The 20,896-nt window shown below is 40.3% G+C and overlaps 1 protein-coding gene across 2 annotated transcripts in view; it reads left to right on the top strand.

Moving 5' to 3' along the window:
• Positions 1–20,896, top strand: part of LOC136858614 (G kinase-anchoring protein 1) — a 157,790-nt gene that overhangs the window by 6,285 nt on the left and 130,609 nt on the right. For both annotated transcript variants that reach the window (XM_067138311.2, XM_067138310.2), the window contains exon 2: positions 15,313–15,462. In XM_067138311.2, the coding sequence (XP_066994412.1) occupies positions 15,313–15,462 (150 nt within the window). The remainder of the gene's footprint in view (positions 1–15,312; positions 15,463–20,896) is intronic.

The following is a 20,896-nucleotide window of genomic DNA, read 5'->3' as shown; positions in this document are numbered from 1 at the left end:
GTGCAGAAAGAGTGGGGCAATGGAACTTATAATTGCATATTGAAGGCACCAACATCACAAGGCAAGCGTATTATTGTATAGCATGCTGGGGTGGTGGTGGTGATTATTGTTTTAAGAGGAAGTACAACTAAGCAACCATCCTCTGTATAACACTAATCAGAGAGAAAAAATGGAAGGGATCCGATACTTCAAAAAATGAAGGTATCGGCCAAAGAAAGATGAAGGACGTGAAAATGAAAGACTCTCTAGGCCTCAGGAACCTAATACCATCGAGTCGGAAAATAACAAGAATTGACCAAGAGAGGTCGGATAGGGTAGATGAAAGTGAGGAGCCTGGCACAAGTAAGTATAAGCAATGCCAGGACTCAGCTGAGAGTCCTTGGGGCCCCTTTTATTCATCTCTAACGACAGGCAGGGGATACCGTGGGTGTTATTCCACCGCCCCCACCCACAGGGGGTTGCATGCTGGCAATGTAAGGGCTGGGTGGAGAATTGTCTTTATTTGTCGGCTAAAAATATTTGAGACTGCAAAGCTGATGGCTATGACCAAATGACAGCTCGTGTTTTCAAAAAATGGTTTCGGTCCCATCCTCTAGGGAACCTATCTATACTAATATTATAAAGAGGAAAAATTTGTATATTTGTTTGTAATGGATAGACTCAAAAACTACTGAACCGATTTTAAAAATTACTTCACCAATAGCAAGCTACATTGCCAGTGCGTAACGTGGGCTTTATTTTATTTTCAAAACAATTCGACGTGGGGGACACGGGGGGAAGATATAAAAATTATAGGCAAAATATCAAATTGTCGTACAAGGACGACACAAAGCTCAATTTAATCCCCTTGACCCAAAGAACAAAACTCGGTAAGCCCTACGGGCCTAAAAACCATATTTTAAGGCCCTAAAACAAACCATTATAGAGATATTGGCACCACACTACCCCTCCTCTAGGAATCAGATGAAGTAATGAACTGCCGTAACCATGGCAACGTCAGCTCCAGGATTCTACAGCAGTGAAATTATCTACAATATATCACAAAAACCTAGCTTGTTACAGACATGAAAGTTGGTATTTGGAATCCCCTTTTAAAATAAAAGAACACAAATGTTTGTTTTCAGAAAATCCACTTAAAGGGAGGGGGGGGGGGAGTGAAAAGAAGTGAGGAATACATATATCTCAGAAAATGAAGATGTTACAGACGTTTAAATTGGTACTTGGAATCTCCTTTAAAAATGAACACACTTTATTTTGGAAAATCCACTTAAGGGGGTGAAAAGAATAACAGAAGCGGATGAATTTTAAAAATGAGTATCTTCTTCTACCTCTTTACCCATACCCGTGGGGTTGTGGGTGCGAACTGTGTCGCACATGTGGATTTGACCCTGTTTTATGGCTGGACGCCCTCCCTGACGGCGACCGTATATGTAGGCATGTAATTACTATTGCGTGTTCCTGTTGTGGTTGGTAATGTGGTGTGTTAAGTGAATATGAAGAGGGGGTTGTTGGGACAAACACAAACAACCTGTCCTTGAGCCAGAAGAATTAATCACATGTGATTAAAGCTCTGACCTAGCCCGGAACCGAAGCCGAAACCCTGTGAACCGAAGGCCTCAACGCTGACCACTCAACCAAGGAGTGGGGCTTTTTATAATGAGTATATCTCATAAACGTACATGTTACAGACGTAAAAATTGATATTTGTAGTCTCCTTTAAAAATAAAGAAACATGTATTTTTGTTTTCAGAAAATCAGCTTAAGCTGGAGATTGAAAATAAGTGAAGTAGGAGTTGAATTCATATCCTTCCATCCATCATTCCTTGTCCTCATGTTTTGAATTGTGGTCAGTGGAGGATTTTGGGTTTTTAATTTGTCATTTCATTTCATCTCATTTTGTACCATTAGGGACCTATAACCTAGATGTTAAGTCCCTTTAAGCAACAAGCATCAATAAATCAATCAATCAATAAAATCTGCAAGAGGAAAGGACACCACCAACCTAACCCAGGATGTATATGTGAATTGTGTGGCCTTTTCTTTGGGAGATGCAACATTCTCAAATGTAGAAACAGATTAACCAGTTATCCAATTCATCAAAGATTAAAACTATAATGTAATGTAACTGTAACCATCATATGTACTTGCATCGTTTGTGCACATTTCAGTAAATAATTAATAAATGAATAATTATTTTACAGTTTAATGCTGAAATTAGTCATCAGTTTCAAAACTCTAAAACTGGCACATTATTTATCCTCAAGATATTCTTAAAAGTCACAGCCTCCAGACAACCTTAGGCCTACTCAGGGAATATCCTAGCAGTACACCGCCTCAGAGGTTTCCTGAATCGAGGTAACATGGGACGTTAGTAGTCCAATGACAATCAACAACATGTGCTTCGGTATGTTTCAGAACACAAAAATTGACATACGTTCATTACCTGTTTGATAGATTTTTATGAGTGAAGAAATTATTTTCAATTATTTTGCATGGTTTGATATATATACTTTAGCAGCTTTTCTCAATATTGGTAAATCATCTTATAGAAGATGGTTCCTTAATCAGAGCTAAAGATATGTTTTATGACTGTGGTTCTTAAACAGGTATGCACCAATTATCGTAAATCTCTTGGAGGGGAACACGATAGGGAACCTAAGAACATGTAGCATAGAGTTGTGCTTCTCACAGATAATGTGGAATAGCGCATGAGCCCTGCACAATGGAACTAAAGAGCCTGCACCTTACATGGACTGCCAGGAAGGTTGTACTAGGTAGTTCGGAGCACTAGTCTCTGACATTAAGCAGGAATTGTGACATGTCCGATAGTATGTTTTAAAATGTTCAGCTAGATGTTTATGTAAGCCATGCACCATGCACCTAACAGTAATAGTACTTTTTTCTGTCTCATTTAGATTAGAAATAGACAATGTACATACGTATCTTCACACTCCTCAGCAATTGCTTTAAACCCATCCCATGAGCTATTCACATTTTTATGTTCCACCAATCATAATTCTTTTTTTTTTTTAAGTCCCTCATGCCTGTCGTATGAACTGTTTGGTACTGCCTAATAATCGTACTTTTACAACATTCCTTTCTATCACATTTACACTGACTGACAGAGCAAATGCAACACCAAGAAGGAGTGGTTCGAAAGGGATGAAAGTTGGGGAAAAAACAGAGACGGCACGGACGAATAATTGATGTTTATTTCAAACCGATATGCAGGTTACACAATGCGCACGGCATCGACTCAGTAGGATGTAGGATCACCGCGAGCGGCAATGCACGCAGAAACACGTCGAGGTACAGAGTCAATAAGAGTGCGGATGGTGTCCTGAGGGACGGTTCTCCATTCTCTGTCAACCATTTGCCACAGTTGGTCGTCCGTACGAGGCTGGGGCAGAGTTTGCAAACGGCGTCCAATGAGATCCCACACGTGTTCGATTGGTGAGAGATCCGGAGAGTACGCTGGCCACGGAAGCATCTGTACACCTCGTAGAGCCTGTTTGGGAGATGCGAGCAGTGTGTGAGCGGGCATTATCCTGCTGAAACAGAGCATTGGGCAGCCCCTGAAGGTACGGGAGTGCCACCGGCCGCAGCACATGCTGCACGTAGCGGTGGGCATTTAACGTGCCTTGAATACGCACTAGAGGTGACGTGGAATCATATGCAATAGCGCCCCAAACCATGATGCCGCGTTGTCTAGCGGTAGGGCGCTCCGCAGTTACTGCCGGATTTGACCTTTCTCCACGCCGATGCCACACTCATCTGCGGTGACTATCACTGACAGAACAGAAGCGTGACTCATCGGAGAACACGACGTTCCGCCATTCTCTCATCCAAGTCGCTCTAGCCCGGCACCATGCCAGGCGTGCACGTCTATGCTGTGGAGTCAATGGTAGTCTTCTGAGCGGACGCCGGGAGTGCAAGCCTCCTTCAACCAATCGACGGGAAATTGTTCTGGTCGATATTGGAACAGCCAGGGTGTCTTGCACATGCTGAAGAATGGCGGTTGACGTGGCGTGCGGGGCTGCCACCGCTTGGCGGCGGATGCGCCGATCCTCGCGTGCTGACGTCACTCGGGCTGCGCCTGGACCCCTCGCACGTGCCACATGTCTCTGCGCCAACCATCTTCGCCACAGGCGCTGCACCGTGGACACATCCCTATGGGTATCGGCTGCGATTTGACAAAGCGACCAACCTGCCCTTCTCAGCCCGATCACCATACCCCTCGTAAAGTCGTCTGTCTGCTGGAAATGCCTCCGTTGACGGCGGCCTGGCATTCTTAGCTATACACGTGTCCTGTGGCACACGACAACACGTTCTACAATGACTGTCGGCTGAGAAATCACGGTACGAAGTGGGCCATTCGCCAACGCCGTGTCCCATTTATCGTTCGCTACGTGCGCAGCACAGCGGCGCATTTCACATCATGAGCATACCTCAATGACGTCAGTCTACCCTGCAATTGGCATAAAGTTCTGACCACTCCTTCTTGGTGTTGCATTTGCTCTGTCAGTCAGTGTATTATTAACTATGACAAAACCTTATCATTTATACAGTATCACTTCTGTTTCTCTATAGAGTTCATATGGTTTTATTTTTATTCATTTCATAATTTTGGGGAGGGAAATACATAGCCTATGGCCAAATTGCCCTCTATATACATGGGTGAAATTATTCATTCAGTTGCCCATCTAAATAGTATTTACTAATGTTTTATTTACTATTCAGGACTCTCTCTCTCTATCTCATAACTATAGCAGTGGTTATAAAAATAACACAAAGATCAAATTTTTTTTTCAGTGGAAGCCATTTCTTTTCAGCTTCGACTTAGTTAATATGTATGTTGTTGCAAGTGCAGTACCGCGTACCTGACAAAAATGTGCGATTTTAGATTTTTTAAAAAATTGGTGCTACTGAACAGATGCATGGGAGTGGGAAAAGAGGTATTTTAAACAGACCCGTAGGAAACCGGCAATATTACACTATACAATACCATGGAACTGAAGTGCTTTTAAGTGTGGGACCAATATCGCCAGTCTGCATGATTTAACTCTGCATAACTGCAGTCTGTGATAAAAGAAGAAAAACAACATCCTTATTATTGTGTGTGTGTGTGTGTATATATATATACAGTTGAATCTGCTTTATACGTAACTCTGCTCTGCGTAATTCATATTTATACATAATTTCCTTTAGATCCCAGAAAAATGTGTATTAAAAGGGTGTTAATTAAACCTTATTTATACCTAATCCGATTATACGTAATTTGCTGTTATACGTATTAAGTGTCAGTGAAATATAACTGATTTTTGCGTAATTGTAATGAGCACGTGCTTTTTTAAAAGGAACGACTGTATTTACGAATTTTCCTCTTTGTCAGCATAGGCGGAAGTAGAGCGGTCGGGTTTCGGTGTTGAAACAGAACACAAAGAGTTTCGCCGAGTGACATTGTTGACCCTTACTTTTTGGCAGCTTAACAAAGGTCAACCGAGCGAGTACCCTTCCCTCTCTATCTCGCACCTTCTCTACCTTCATCGTTTTTGACCTTCACAATGCCGCCAAAGTTTAAGATACATTACAAGCAAAGTGGGTGGTTTCGGTGTGGAAACAAAGGAAAATACAGTAAATTTGTTTGAATATGATCATTTCTTTCGTTGGAACAACAGAGAAGTAAAATGTCCACGGTGCCGGCATCTGGTGTTTACTGTTGAACAGTAGTAGTTGCTTTCGATTAGCCATGGATAACAGAAAAAGGAAAAGTTATACCCTAGATGAAAATGTAAAATTTATATGAGAAGTGGATGCTAATCCACACAAAACAAAAACTGAAATTGCTTCAGACTTCAGGATTGCTTATACCACGCTATGTACAGTCATCAGTAAAAGAAACTCTATTTTTTATGAGTTCTTAAAACTGGGTTCAAAATCAGCAAAGCGCAGCTGTCAGCAAGAAGGAAGGTATGTAGATTTGGAGAAAGCACTTTTCACATGGTTCAAGTAGAAGTGCCATTTTCACACCAGGCAAATGCTGGGGCTGTACCTTAATTAAGGCCACGGTCGCTTCCTTCCAGCTCCTATTCCTTTCCTAACCCATCATCGCCATAAGACCTATCTGTGTCGGTGCGACGTAAAGCCCCTAGCCAAGTAGACGTGGGCTGCAGCTCTACCAGTTAGTGGCAACATGCTAAAGGCAAAGGCGATAGATTTACCTAAAATGATCAGTATCACTGCTGATTTCAAGGCTTCATCCGGATCGTTGCAAGCATTTAAAGATTGTCATGGAATCACAGGGAGAACATTTTGCTGTAACTCAAAAGCTGTGGACAACGTCACGGTGCAACACTGGAAAGAAGAGGTTCTGCCGGGTATCGTAAGCAATTATCAACCTCCAAACATCTACATTTGTGATGAGACAGGCCTGTTCTACAATCTCCTTCCTAATAAAACATTAGCTGAAAAATGTGACTCATGCCATTCAGGGAAGAAAAGTAAAATTTGTGTAACAGTACTTCTCGCCACCAATACAGATGGATCTGACAAGCTTCCTTCGCTTGTGATAAGAAAATCGAAGAATCCAAGGGGTTTTAAGGGTGCAAAAACAAAACCTACGGAATATGAATCCAACAGAAATTCTTGGATGACTATGCTTCTAATAGAACAGTGGTTGAAAAAACTGGACATTAAAATGAAAAAGAAACAGAAGAAGATCCTTCTTCTTATGGATCGATGTACAGCACATCCACCTCAAATCGTTCTGGAGAATGTTCGAGTGGAATTTTTCCCTCCTAACTGTACCAGTCTTCTACAGCCGTTTGATTTGGGCAGCATTGCAAATTTCAAAGTGCATTATAGAAAAATGCTGGTTCAACATTTAATAACATTGAGTGCTGCAGGAAATGAACCTCTCTCCATTAATTTGCTACAAGCCATGGACTTTATTTCGGCTGCCTGGAAGCAGTTGTCATCCTCCACAATCAGCAACTGTTTCCACAAGGCTGGTGTGTTACTAGAAGAGGCTGCGTCTAATGATGATTATGGGGACGAAGTTTTGTCTGGCAATGAGCTAACGCTACCGGAGGGTGTAGAATTCGATACTTTTGTGCATTTTGATGATAATCTGGCTGTATGTGGAGAACTATTGGATGAAGAGATTATTGCTGATGTATGCCAACAACGCGGTGGTGGTGATGAACTGCCTACAAGTGATAGTGACAGTAAATGAAATGGCGTATGGCTTTTAGTGCCGGGAGTGTCCGTTGACATGTTCGGCTCGCCAGGTGCAGGTCTTTTGATTTGACTCCCGTAGGCGACTTGCACATTGTGATGAGGATAAAATTATGATGAAGACGAATCATACACCCAGCCCCTGTGCCAGCAAAATTAACCAATGATGGTTAAAATACCTGACCCTGCTATGAATCGAACCCGGGACCCTGTGACTAAAGGCCAGCACGCTAACCATTTAGCCATGGAGCCAGACAATAGTGACATTGATGGAGATGGAGATAACGACCTGAATCTTGAAACACCTGAACAGAGTGAAGTGTTAAGTGCAATCGATGTATGTAGGCGGTACATCAGTGCGAAAAGTTGTAGTGAAAATGCTTTGAATTCATTACTAAGTTTGCAAACGGATGTTTATACTTTTAATGCAAGAAAAGTAAAACAAGCCAAAGTATCTGATTTCTTTAAGGCTGGAACAAGTTCAGATTAATGTTTTCTGTCTTAATGTATTTATTATTTGCTAGGATTTACACATGTAGGTCTATTCCATTGGTTTTTCAGTAAATATGTGATGTATTGTATAAGTCTGATTTCTAAGTAATTCTGAGTTACAAGTAGTTTTTTTCTCTTCCCCTTGATATACGTGTAAGACACGTTGAACTGTATATAGGCCTGTATGAAATAAAAGTTTTGTCTGTACATTGCTTATAATGTAAAAATTTCTGTATTGGACATGTCCACGGTAAATGGGAAATGCACTTTCTAATTCTGCGTCACCTCTGTATGTATGCATGCATGCGCATCACGAGAAAATTAAAAAGAATAATGAAAATTGGTATATAAAGTCTAGGAATGAGGCACTACAATCTAGGCTATAAATAATTTTTTCCACACTGAGTGAAATGGTAGTTTAGGGGAAATTAAATTAAATTCTCAAATATCTATGTTATTACGTCCGTGGCTCAGACAGCAGCACGTTGGCCTGGCCTCTCACCACTGGATACCGTGGTTCAAATCCCGCTCACCCCATGTGGGATTTGTGCTGGGCAAAGCTGAGGCGGGACAGGTTTTTCTCCGGGTACTCCGGTTTTCCCACTCATCATTCATTCCAGCAAGACTCTCAATTCTTATTCAATTACAGTAGTTGATCATAAATTTTTAAGGACTACACTTGCAAGAACCTGCAAGTGTATGATTCAGTTCGCCCAGGAAAATCACTAAATGACCATACAGCTGCTGATTTATGAGCTCTGAAGTAAGTGAAGGACATATTGAGCTTTCATTCAAGGAGATTTTCGGCCCCTTCCCCCGTGAGTGTCGGAATTGAGGCTCTTCAGTCTTTTCTTAGAAACTCCTCGAATAATAATGATGAATTGTCAGCCCCTTCAGCAACTAAAGTCTGTGTTGTTTAAGGACTGACAGCGGTTCTTTTATGACCTACCTTTCGTGACTTTATTGTGATGAAAGAAAAATGAACTTTAATACAAAGGGTATAGGCTACCCATTATTTGTTTTCTTGAGATGTTAATATTGCATTCCACTTTACTCTCATGGTGTATGTATGTTTTGAGTGGTAAAATAAAAATTATATAAGTTTTCATTTTAAGCAGTACCGTGTAACCACAATCGCGGCTCCTTTTAACTAAAGGCTTTAGTGCATATGTGCTCTAACCGTATTTTCTTTAAGAGTTATTTGCACCAGCACAAAGCATTCTCATGAGAAACATGGATGAAAGTTTGAATTTCCTTAAATAGATTATATATTGCTTTTTAGTGGAGAAAAGTTGTTTTTTGTTGCTCCTGTAAAATTAGGGAAAAGGTGTGTGCGTGGTATTGTAGTTGTGTCAACATGTAGTTGTTAGGTTCTTCAGTCTGTCGAAACTAATTTATTAACCTTTTAACCTGGGGATTTTCTCTAGATGAGAAACAAACATTTGCAGCGGGGAATATATTTAGACTGAAAGTGAATTAATTTGTCTAGCCCATTACTCTTCCACGAATTACAAAGGAACTCATCCCACTCCATTTTATGCTTCTGCGAATGACGAAGGGACTTGTTCCACCCATTCTGCATGCATGCCTTCACGGAAAATAGTTACCTAATCCTGCCCGTTTTGACATTCAATAAATATGTTTTATGGTTGGGGGTCATCTGAAAATTTGCATTACGGAAGTTACCGTCACAAAACGTAATAGAAGTGTTACCTAGCAATCATGCAGGCTATGTCTTATGACTGGTGCTCATCTGAAATTAGCAGCCGGTGGTGGATGGCCATGACCGAGAGACATATTGATGATCATTTGATTTTTGCAAAGGGAAAAGTGGTTTGTTTTGCATTTGCTAATTCAAACCCTAATTTAGTATTTGATTAAACGTCTTGCAACTACATTATAGCCGGACTGAGTGGCTCAGACGATTGAGGCGCTGGCATTCTGACCCCAACTTGGCTGGTTCGATCCTGGCTCAGTCCGGTGGTATTTGAAGGTGCTCATATACGTCAGCCTCACGTCAGTAGATTTACTGGCACGTAAAAGAACTCCTGTGGGACAAAATTCCGGCACCTCGGCGTCTCTGAAAACCATTAAAGTAGCTAGTGGGACATAAAGCAAATAACATTACTACATATAACGAGAGTACGTCTGACACTAAGTAACAACCAATAAAACTATGCCATTGTTGTAAAAAAGAAAAGTAGGTAGGTACATTATTACACTACCGGTATATGAATTTGTCTTCTAACAATATAGCAAGAAAAGCAGTGAGAAATAGTAAAAAAACTCTACTGTACGTGAAGTTACAAAAAAAATTGTAAGACAATAATTTTCAAAATAATTTCCTTGAAAGTGTCTCTGTTCTTTATAAAGCGATCATAGAACTACACTCAACAACATAAAGAGACAAGATAACACATTCTGCCCAGCAGATAACAGTTTTCAAAGGCTCTAGACTAGTTAACTCGTCAATACCCATTTGAGTAACAACTGTTGGTGGATGAATTAACTTGTCACACCCAGTTATGAGGTCAAATAACATTTAGAAAATACCTGAAAAAAGAAAACATTTAACAACACATCATACCTGAAAAATAAACAATTTTTTTAAATGATGTAAAATTTCCCTTTGGAATAGTCAATGGATCATAAATTCTTTCAGTAAATGAAACCAAAATTGAAATGATTTATTTATTTATATGTAACAGATCATTTTTGAAAGACTCTGTTTTGAATTTGGAGTTGACAAGAGTAGGATTCAGTGCATTGAAAAGGGAAAACTGACTCGGGGGCTATGAAACTACCACGAATGAAATAATCAGTTCTCTAGAGTGTGATGAGATGAGGCCTCTTTGATAAGAGAGCCTTCTCTGTGTCTGTCATGGCCAACCATTAATACGTCATGTTACAGCCTGCGCGTTTGCTAGGTAACGTTATGCCACACATTTTATATCACTAATTTCATGACGCACATTTTCAGATGACCCTCTGCCATAAGATATATTATGTCAAATACAGTATGTTTCATTCTTGAAAGAACCATATTCTGTTAATTTTTCTTTTGTCCCAACTTATTACTGGCATCTTTATTATTTATTTATTTATTTATTTATTTATTTATTTATTTATTTATTTATTTATTTATATCGAGTCAGAAGCATACATAAGTTTAAAATTAAAGACAAGGAAAAACATAAAACATAATATAAATACTCCAATGGCGAAGAGCCACATTAAACTATGTGAGCCCAAAACCTTGCAACATCAAGTGCATTTGGCTTCGCTTTAACCAGGTCTTCTGTTGTGCAGCTGAATGGGCATGAACTGCATTGCAGCAAATGGGCTGTGGTCTGCTCTTCTCCACATACACACAAGGTATTGTCCACTTCGAAACCCCATTTCTTCTGGTTTACCCTGCACCGCGTAACATCAGAGCGCAGTCTGTTCAGTGCTCTCCAATTCATCCAATCTGTGACATGGCCAGGAGGGAGTTCCTCTTTTGGGGTCATCCATTGACTGATCATCGTATGTTGACTCCTGATGCGCCATTCTTGAATTCTTGCTTGCTGTTCCTGCAAGTGTTTCGGTTACTCTCAAGAAGCTTTTCCTAGACTTAAGCCGCTGGCGTGGTGGCTCATATCCAAACAAAGGGTGGGCTTCCGATGTCAACACCTTTCTCTTTTCTTTCTTGGCTGCCACTTCACGGCGAATATCGGGAGGTGCTATCCCTGCAAGGCAATACACTTTTTCCAAAGGTGTAGGTCTCAAACATCCAGTAATAATGCGGCAGGTTTTGTTGAGTGCTACATCAACTGCTTTGGTATGGTAAGATTTGTACCACACCGGGCATGCGTATTCAGCTGCGGAATAGCAGAGCGAAAGGGCAGATGTCCTCACTGTGTCTGGTTGTGCTCCCCAAGATGTTCCAGTTAGCTTCTGCACAATATTGTTTCTAGCAGCCACTTTCTGCTTGATGTTCAAACAATGTTTTCTGTAGGTTAAGGCACGATCCAGAGTGACTCCGAGGTACTTCGGGGTAGGATTGTGTTGTAATGCTATGCCTTGCCAAGTGACCTTCAAAGTTCGGGAAGCTTCTCTGTTGTTTAGATGGAAAACACAGGTTTGCGTCTTAGTTGGGTTTGGTGTTAATTGATTCTTCTTGTAATAGCCAACAAGAGTGTCTAGAGCTGTGGACAATGTTTGTTCAATCGCCTTGAAGTTATCCACCTGAGAAGTGATGACACAATCATCAGCATAGATGAAACTATTCGTCCCGGCAGGAAGAGGCTGATCATTTGTGTAAATATTGAAAAGCATTGGTGCCAACACGCTTCCCTGAGGTAGTCCGTTCTTCTGTATCCTCCACCTGCTTCTTTTTCCCTGGAACTCAACGAAGAAACTTCGATTTTGAAGTAGGTTTTTAATGGCACAAGTCAGATGGAAGTCCTTTGTCATGCTGTATACCTTTCCAAGGAGAATTTGGTGATTAACAGTATCATATGTTGCCGAGAGATCTATAAATGCAGCTCCTGTGATTTTACGGCTTTCAAAGCCATCTTCTTTGTGTTGACTTAATTTCAACACCTGCGATGTGCAGCTTTTCCCTCTCCTGAATCCAGCTTGCTGTGGAATCAGAAGTGGCTCGATTTTATCACTCAACCTATTGAGGATTAGTCTCTCCAGAATCTTAAAAAGATGGCATAACAAGGAGATTGGCCTGTAGCTCCTAGGGTCATTTTTATCTTTGCCTGGTTTTAGAATGGCCATGACCCTAGCCTTCCTCCATATTTCAGGTATCATGGAAGACTGAACAGAGTTATTCATGAGTTCTAGCAACCAGCACTTCGCAGTAGGACCAAAGTTCTTAATTTGTTCCATTCGAAGGTCATCGAGTCATGCTGACTTCCCAATCTTACACTTACTGAGAGCTAATTCCAGTTCAGTTAGTGTGAAATGCTTAGATAACTCATTGCTCTCGTCTGGTTGGCTGACTATAGGATTCTTCCCTACTTTCATGGAAAACTTTGGTTAAGCAAAAGTTGGTGTGCTATTTGATCTGCACTCACATTGGCATGTGTGTTACCTTGTGTAGGATCATTGCTCAAGCATTTTAAAAGTCTCCAAGCTTCTTGACTGCTCCTACCCATATCGACTTCAGACATCAACTTCATCCATGTCTCCTTCTTTGCCTGGGAGATAGAGGAAAGAACACTTTGTGCTGCTTGAATCGTTTGCTCACTAAATGGGTCTTCTTCGTGAAGCCTGTAGTAATCATGCAGTAGAGCAGTTGTTTCACGAGTTATACCTTGAAGGTAGCGTGTCCTGCAGTCTCTGGGAATTGATGTCCGTGATCAGAACTTTATTATGAAATCACTTCATGACTTTCAGTTGCGTCCACTGCTTTATCCTCATCCTTGTGCGTGTTTGGTGCAATAGAATCAGCAGTCGCACATTGAACGGGATGCTCAACATCCATGGATGGAATCTTTGTGTACACAGTATCAGCAATGGACTTTGTCTGCTGTTCCTTCTCCAGATTATTTTGAAAGTTTGCTAAGATCAGGTTTAGTTCTTTCATTTTCACAATCTTCACTTTCAGAACAGTGTCCGTTATACAGAAAATTGTATCCATTCTGTATATTAAAAGAGTTTACTGAAAACAGCTTTGGCGAATCTGTCTGTCCGTTCTAATGGACCGATTTGCTTTATTTTTGTTTTATTCTCTCTGGAATTACTTTCTGGTGAATCATGAGACATTGGTAGGTCTCTTTTTAAGTTCAGCCAACTTGAGTAATCTTAAAATCAAATCATTAAATGATCACTCCAATAATTGCAGGCAAAGGCTTTGCGTAACCCATAATATATTCTGTACTGAGCAGGTTCCTAAGCGACTAACACTTTCATTAATATTCTGATATGCATTATTTGCATTCTTAATAGTGTCATTGCATGCACCCATGTTTGGTTTCTACCTGTCAAGCCAGAGAGTATACACTTCTTCTGATCACAGAAGAATACTGTTCACTGTTAGATACTCTTTGATTCTCTAACTTTTCCCAGCTTCTAAATATATTCAGCAGATGGCAGACTGTTTCTAATAACTTACATGTTGCTAAGATAAAAAAAGTCTATGTACAAACGGACCCCATCATGACTTATGCCTTACACATTATCTGCGAACACCTATCGGAGGATAACTTAGCTACACTAGAAAGAGTGAAGGCCATGTATCTTAAAGTTCTCTGCCTGGCAAAATATTCTCCTTCGAGACTAACCTATGAGCTCACAAGACAACCGTTCTAGGCCTATATAGAATAACTGCGATTAAAAATACCATTGCCTTCTACGACACATTACCAAGCTTTACACCAAGAACTGCTGGATAAAAGAAGTGAATATATGGATATATTTTTACCAAACACACGGCATGATGATACCAGAATGGATTAATTCTCACTACAAACTGTGGCATACCATAACACACTTCTTACTAAATGTTCATAAAACCCCTGAAAAGGGCAGGAAAAACAATATGACTATGACAGGCATATCTAGACAAGTTATCTGACTTGTTTATAATGAATGCTGCAGAGCAGCACGGGTCCTCTAGTAATAACTTATTTTGTGCCCATGTCTGTTATTGGCCGGCCCCTTGGTGTAGGGGTAGCGTGCCTGCCTCTTACCTGGAGGCCCCGGGTTCGATTCCCGGCCGGGTCAGGAATTTTTACCTGGACCTGAGAGCTGGTACGAATTCTACTCAGCCTACGTGATTAGAATTGAGGAGCTATCTGACGGTTGGATAGCGGCCCCGGTCTAGAAAGCCAAGAATAACGGCCGAGAGGATTCGTTGTGCTGACCACACGACACTTCGTAATCTGCAGGCTTTTAGGCTGAGCAGCGGTCGCTTGGTAGGCCAAGGCCCTTCAAGGGCTGTAGTGCAATGGGGTTTGGTTTTTTATGTCTGTTATTGAGAATGTCTCCTACTGAGAAACAATTGTTCCATGTATGTCTGTATATTTCTACCGGCAAATGAAAAGATATCCGTTATCCAGAAGAGTCTACTATTCAGAAGTGTCCATTATGAGGAATTTCATTGTGCCGTATTTCCTTATTGACTGTTGGAAGTTCTGGTCTTCTCTGTTATACCAGGGTATAAAGCAAAGTCCACAATTCAGTGGGAAAACAGCAGATACTTCCTGTTCTGTCCGTAATATGCACTATTCTTTTCTCTGTTTTTGTGAAGTATGTTGGAAGAGGTAGTCCTTATTCTTCTATGTTATTGTGAGGACATATTTCCTAGCTGGAAAAATGAATTGCAATTAATTCAAGGGATACAGTTACTTATGCTCACACTTCTGAATTTTCAATGGTTGTATATCACCTATCTTTAAATTCACCTCCGCTCTGATCATATCTGGGCACATAGTGTCTGCCATAATCTGGATAGTCAAATCAAGAGGAGTACATTACAGTTAGTGCATCATTCAAGTACTCCTTCTTTCATGTTAACCATTCCTTGTGTAACAACCTTGTATTTCAGTTTCAAACTAACAGTAATGTTCTGGCATATTGGATCTGTTTCAGGGAAGTCAGCCAACTAGTACAAATAACAAAAGTAAGGGAAAAAGTGGAGGAACCAAAGGTGACTCTAACAAGGATGTGAGTAACTCTCAGAAGAAGAAGACTGGAGGTGCCCAGGATCAGTGGGATCAGTGGAAAAAGAAAGACGTAGAGGTAAGATTTTGTGTTGCATTATTTTGATTTCTCTATCAGCCACAGCATTAAAGCGGATCCCCATACTTCTCACTGGAGGGCACTCGCTTATGCTTGTGTCCCAGTCCAACTATTCATGCAAAAAATAAATACGTCACACACACTGCATAAATACTGTGTTTATTTACATATGAAACCCCCTTGGCTTTTCTGGACAAGGAAAATTAAAAAATAAAGGCTCGCATGTAAGTCCCCTCCCCACTGCATAATCTTTCAAAGAAGAACAAGGGTATCACTTTGTAGCAGAGTATTTCGTAGCGCTATGATAACAGCGCTGAATGATATTTCAGATGTAAATGAATCAACGACATAAAAACTTCCTTTCCATAGTGAGCTGTATTTTGTGCAATAGCTTGCTGCTAAGTATATCTTTTTTATTTTTATTTTTTATTATAGAGTTGGAACAAGTAACAAGAAGTGTAGTTTTACCACAGCTTTCTGGCTAAAATCTGTATCTTTTGAAGAAAAACAAGGTATGAAGTGAGTGGCTTAAGTATGTAATATTTAACCGAACGATCAGATGTTGGTGATACCAAAAAGAGAAAATTAAATTGTGCGGTTTTATTGTGGTACCATAATGGTAAATATCCAGAAATCTAGGGAGACTCTTTACGCAAGGAAGAATTTATAATTTTAAAAAATTAGACATATTAAAACAAGCACCCTCACCAATGTGAAATAATCTCTAACCCAAATAGCTGTATAACAAACTGGTTGCAACTATAAATTATGTATTGATGGTCTCTTTACAAATGAGTTTACGATCGATCTGTCGATTGTCAGCTAGCATTAGTTATGTAACTATAATCTGTTGGGGGAAACCTGCTGTGCGATGTAACCAAATACACACAGAAAGGTTGTATTCCGATTGGCTGCTGACTGCACTATATATATTTCCTATTTTATGAAATTTACAGCATTTTTTAACTAATCTAAGTACATTCCAAAAAATTATATTTGTATTATAACCTTAATTAGTACATTTTTTGGGGAGGGATTGACAAGAGACACCCAGTCTCTATTACATCTGGTTTATGTAAATGCTTGGAACACCTAATTGTTAAACGTGTGCTGGATTTTCTGCATGAGAGAAACCTGATAAATAACAACCAACATCAATTCCTCCCTGGAAAATCTTGTACTACACTTTTAACAGAAGTAATTGAAGAGTGGCAACATTCCCTAGACTAGTCCAATATATCCCAAGTGGACTGCATAACTCTTGACTTGATCATACATACATACATACATACATACATACATACATACATACATTATCATTATAAACTGTTATGCCTTTCAGCGTTCAATCTGCAAGCCTCTGTCAATATATAATGAACGTTGCCACAATCCTCTGTTTACAGCTAGTGCTGTGGCCTCATTCAGTTCTATACCTCTTAACTTTAAATCGTTAGAAACTGAGTCAACCATCGTCTTGGTCTACATTTACTTCTCTTCCCTCTATAACAGAGTCCATTATTCTCCTAGGTAACATATCCTCCTCCATTCGCTGCACATGACCCCACCACCAAAGTCGGTTTGTGTGTACAGCTTCATCCATCAAGTTCATTCCTAAATTAGCCTTTATCTCTTCATTCCAAGTACCCTCCTGCCATTGTTCCCACCTGTTTGTATCACAATCATTCTCGCTACTTTCATGTCTGTTACTTCGAACTACCGAATAAGATATCCTGAGTCCATCCAGCTTTCGCTCCCGTAAACCAAAGTTGGTCTGAAAACAGACCGAAGTAAAGATAGTTTCGTCTAGGAGCTGACTTCCTTCTTACAGAATACTGTTGATCGCAACTGCGAGCTCACTGCGTTAGCTTTACTGCATATTGATTCAATCTCACTAAATTACCATCCTGGGAGAACAAACAACCTAAATACTTGAAATTATCGACCTGTTCTAGTTTTGTATCACCAATCTGACATTCAATTCTGTTGAATTTCTTACCCACTGACATCAATTTAGTCTTCGAAAGGCTAATTTTCATACCATACTCATTGCACCTATTTTCAAGTTCCAAGATATTAGACTGAAGGCTTTCGGCACAATCTGCCATTAAGACCAAGTTGTCAGCATTTGCCAGACTGCTTACTACATTTCCACCTAAATGAATCCCTCCCTGCCATTTTATACCTTTCAGCAGATGATCCATGTAAACTACGAACAGCACAGGTGAAAGATTACAGCCTTGCCTAACCCCTGTAAGTACCCTGAACCAAGAACTCATTCTGCCATCAATTCTCACTGAAGCCCAATTGTCAACATAAATGCCTTTGATTGATTTTAATAATCTACCTTTAATTCCATAGCCCCCCAGTATGGCGAACACCTTTTCCCTCGGTACCCTGTCATATGCCTTCTCTAGATCTACGAAATGTAAACACAACTGCCTATTCCTCTCGTAGCATTTTTCAATTACCTGGCGCATACTGAAAATCTGATCCTGACAGCCCCTCTGTGGTCTGACTGGGTACCATCCAACTTCCTCTCAACGACTGATCGCACCCTCCCTTCCAAGATGCCAGTGAATACTTTGCCTGGTACACTAATCAATGAGATACCTCAATAGTTGTTCCAATCCTTCCTGTTCCCTTGCTTATAGATAGGTGCAATTACTGCTTTTGTCCAATCTGAAGGCACCTTACCAACACTCCATGCTAATCTTACTACTATATGAAGCCATTTCATCCCTGCCTTCACACTATACTTCACCATTTCAGGTCTAATTTCATCTATTCTTGCTGCTTTATGACTGGAGTTTATTTACCATCCTTTCCACTTCCTCAAGCGTTATTTCACCATCATTTTCCTCCTCCTCATGAGCTTGGCTGTTTGCAACACCACCAGGAAGATTTCCTTTTACGTTGAGAAAATGTTCAAAATATTCCCTCCACCTCTCCAGTGATTCCCTGGGATCTATTATGAGTTCACCTGAATTACTCAAAACACTGTTAATTTCCTTTTTTCCTCCCTTCCTAAGATTCTTTATTACTGTCCAGAAAGGTTTCCCTGCTGCTTGACCTAGCCTTTCCAGATTATTACCAAAGTCTTCCCACAACTTCTTTTTGGATTCAACAACTATTTCTTTAGCTCTGTTTCTTTCATCTACATCTACGTACAGATCCCTTGCTGTTTCTAGTACAGCATCCCTGTATGCCACCCATTCTCTTTCTATATTCCGAACCTGCTTACTGTCTACTGTTCGAAACTTCTCACTCCATGTACTTCCGTCTAATTTCCTCATCCTGGAGATTTTCTGTGCTTATTCGTTTGCAGACAGATTTCACTTTCTCTACCCTAGGCCTAGAGATACTTAGTTCACTACAGATCAGGTAGTTGTCTGTATCATCGAAAAATCCCCGGAAAACTCGTACATTCCTAATGGATTTCCTGAATTTGAAGTCAGTTGAGATATAGTCTATTATGGATCTGGTACCCCTAGCGTCCCATGTGTAGCGGTGAGTAGCCTTATGTTTGAAGAATGTATTCGTAACTGCTAAACCCATACTAGCACAGAAGTTCAGCAAACGCTTCCCATTCCCATTAGCTTCCATATCTTCCTCACATTTACCAATCACCCTCCGTATCCTTGAGTTCTATTTCCAACTCTCGCATTGGAATCGCCCATTAGCACTATTCTATCCTTACTGTTGACCCTGACCACGATGTCACTCAATGCTTCAAAAAACTTGTCAACTTCATCCTCGTCTGCACCCGCACATGGTGAATACACTGAGACTACTCTCATCCTAATTCCTCCAATTGCCAAATCTACCCACATCATTCGCTCATTTACATGCCTAACAGAAACTATGTTGCGTGCAGTGGTATTCCTGATAAAGAGCCCTACCCCAGACTCTGCCCTTCTCTTTCTAGCACCCATCAAGTACACTTTATAATCTCCTATCTCTTCCTTGTTATCTCCCCTTACCCGAATATCACTTACTCCTAGCACATCCAGATGCATCCTCTTTGCTGACTCTTTCTTCCATAAGCCCCGTTAATATTGATAGCTCCCCATTGAATTCCATTTCATTCACCAAGTTGTTTCCAAGGAGTCCCTCGCCTGTCAAATGGGTGTAGGACTCCGTTACCCCCATAGGTCCGAGGTTTGCTTAAAATGTTCTGAGCTCGGTAAATTCATGATGCAGGATGCTACCCTACTTACACATAGTCCAAGTAAGGATCTCTCCTCTAACGGGTTATGGACCACCGTTGGATTGTATAGTCCTAGCCGCCTGAGCACAAAGGGGGGCCATGACTCAGAATATGTCCGAGATGCCCACTCCCTTTCCATAGCAACTGGTATCCCGACTCTCAGGACCACTTACTAGGCCACTCAGCCGTTGCTCATGGTTCATCAACTAGGACGTGACTACAATAACCCACACATATCTATTGATTTAAAAATCTTATAGGTTCCACCTTTTTCAATACAAATACAATGTTGTCTGATGTTTTTTACAACATATCTTTAATTACAGAACTAGTTTCAGCGTTAATGACGCCATCATCAGCTGCATAACAAGTGAAGAGATACTTGGCGATACAACAATATGCAACAACATATTAATAACTATTAACTATTAAGTCCAAGTTCAATTACAACGTTAGTGTTGGACAAATAGGTATGAGTCCAGTAGTATGCTATTAAAATGTTCATTTCAAAGTTACAGTGCTAGATGGTTTTATGGATAAAAACTCATTATGTTCTGTTGAAATCTTGTAATAAAATGCTCCGTCTTCTGGAGCTTGTTGAATTGTAGAACCATAAATCTTTTGTTGTATATCTGATTGGTTAGAACTATGAATATTTGCTCTGAAGATGTTAAACAGTCCTAGCCTCTCAGTTCAATACCAATTCCTGCAATGATGAAAGCCCAATATTAGCGTAAAGAAATTGACTGTAACATAATCTAATTGAAACTTATTTTTAGGCAGACTCACCTCAACGTCTATGTACTTGGTGCAGTGACTGTAGCACAACGAGTGTGTCTGCTCATGTCATGTGTTGCGCGACGAAGTGCTAAGGAAGGGGTAGTAGGGGCGGCAAGGGGAATATTTCTGGAATGTTGGCGTTATGGGAGGTTGCCTGGGGGATGTTGTGGACGAAAACAGTAATACAAGAAATTGTTACGTAAAGTTCGAAATACAGTAGAATTTTCTGGAATTCTTAGCTTATCAAGTAACATGATCAAGCAATCGAATAAGACTTTGGGTTTTTCTGAAATTTCTTTTAAGATTAGCGTTATAATACTGGTTTAAATGTATGAGACACACTTCTGTAATAATATATAAGTAATAATAATAACAACGTAAACGTTTCCACCTTTTCAATACTAAAATATATTCACAAAATTACAAATTACACGGTACTAGTTTCGA

Source organism: Anabrus simplex, chromosome 1 (genome assembly GCF_040414725.1).
Source record: "Anabrus simplex isolate iqAnaSimp1 chromosome 1, ASM4041472v1, whole genome shotgun sequence".
In the NCBI taxonomy this organism is placed as follows: domain Eukaryota; kingdom Metazoa; phylum Arthropoda; class Insecta; order Orthoptera; family Tettigoniidae; genus Anabrus; species Anabrus simplex.
Note: the sequence above shows the minus strand (reverse complement) of the source record. Positions and strands in the feature narration are given on the sequence as shown.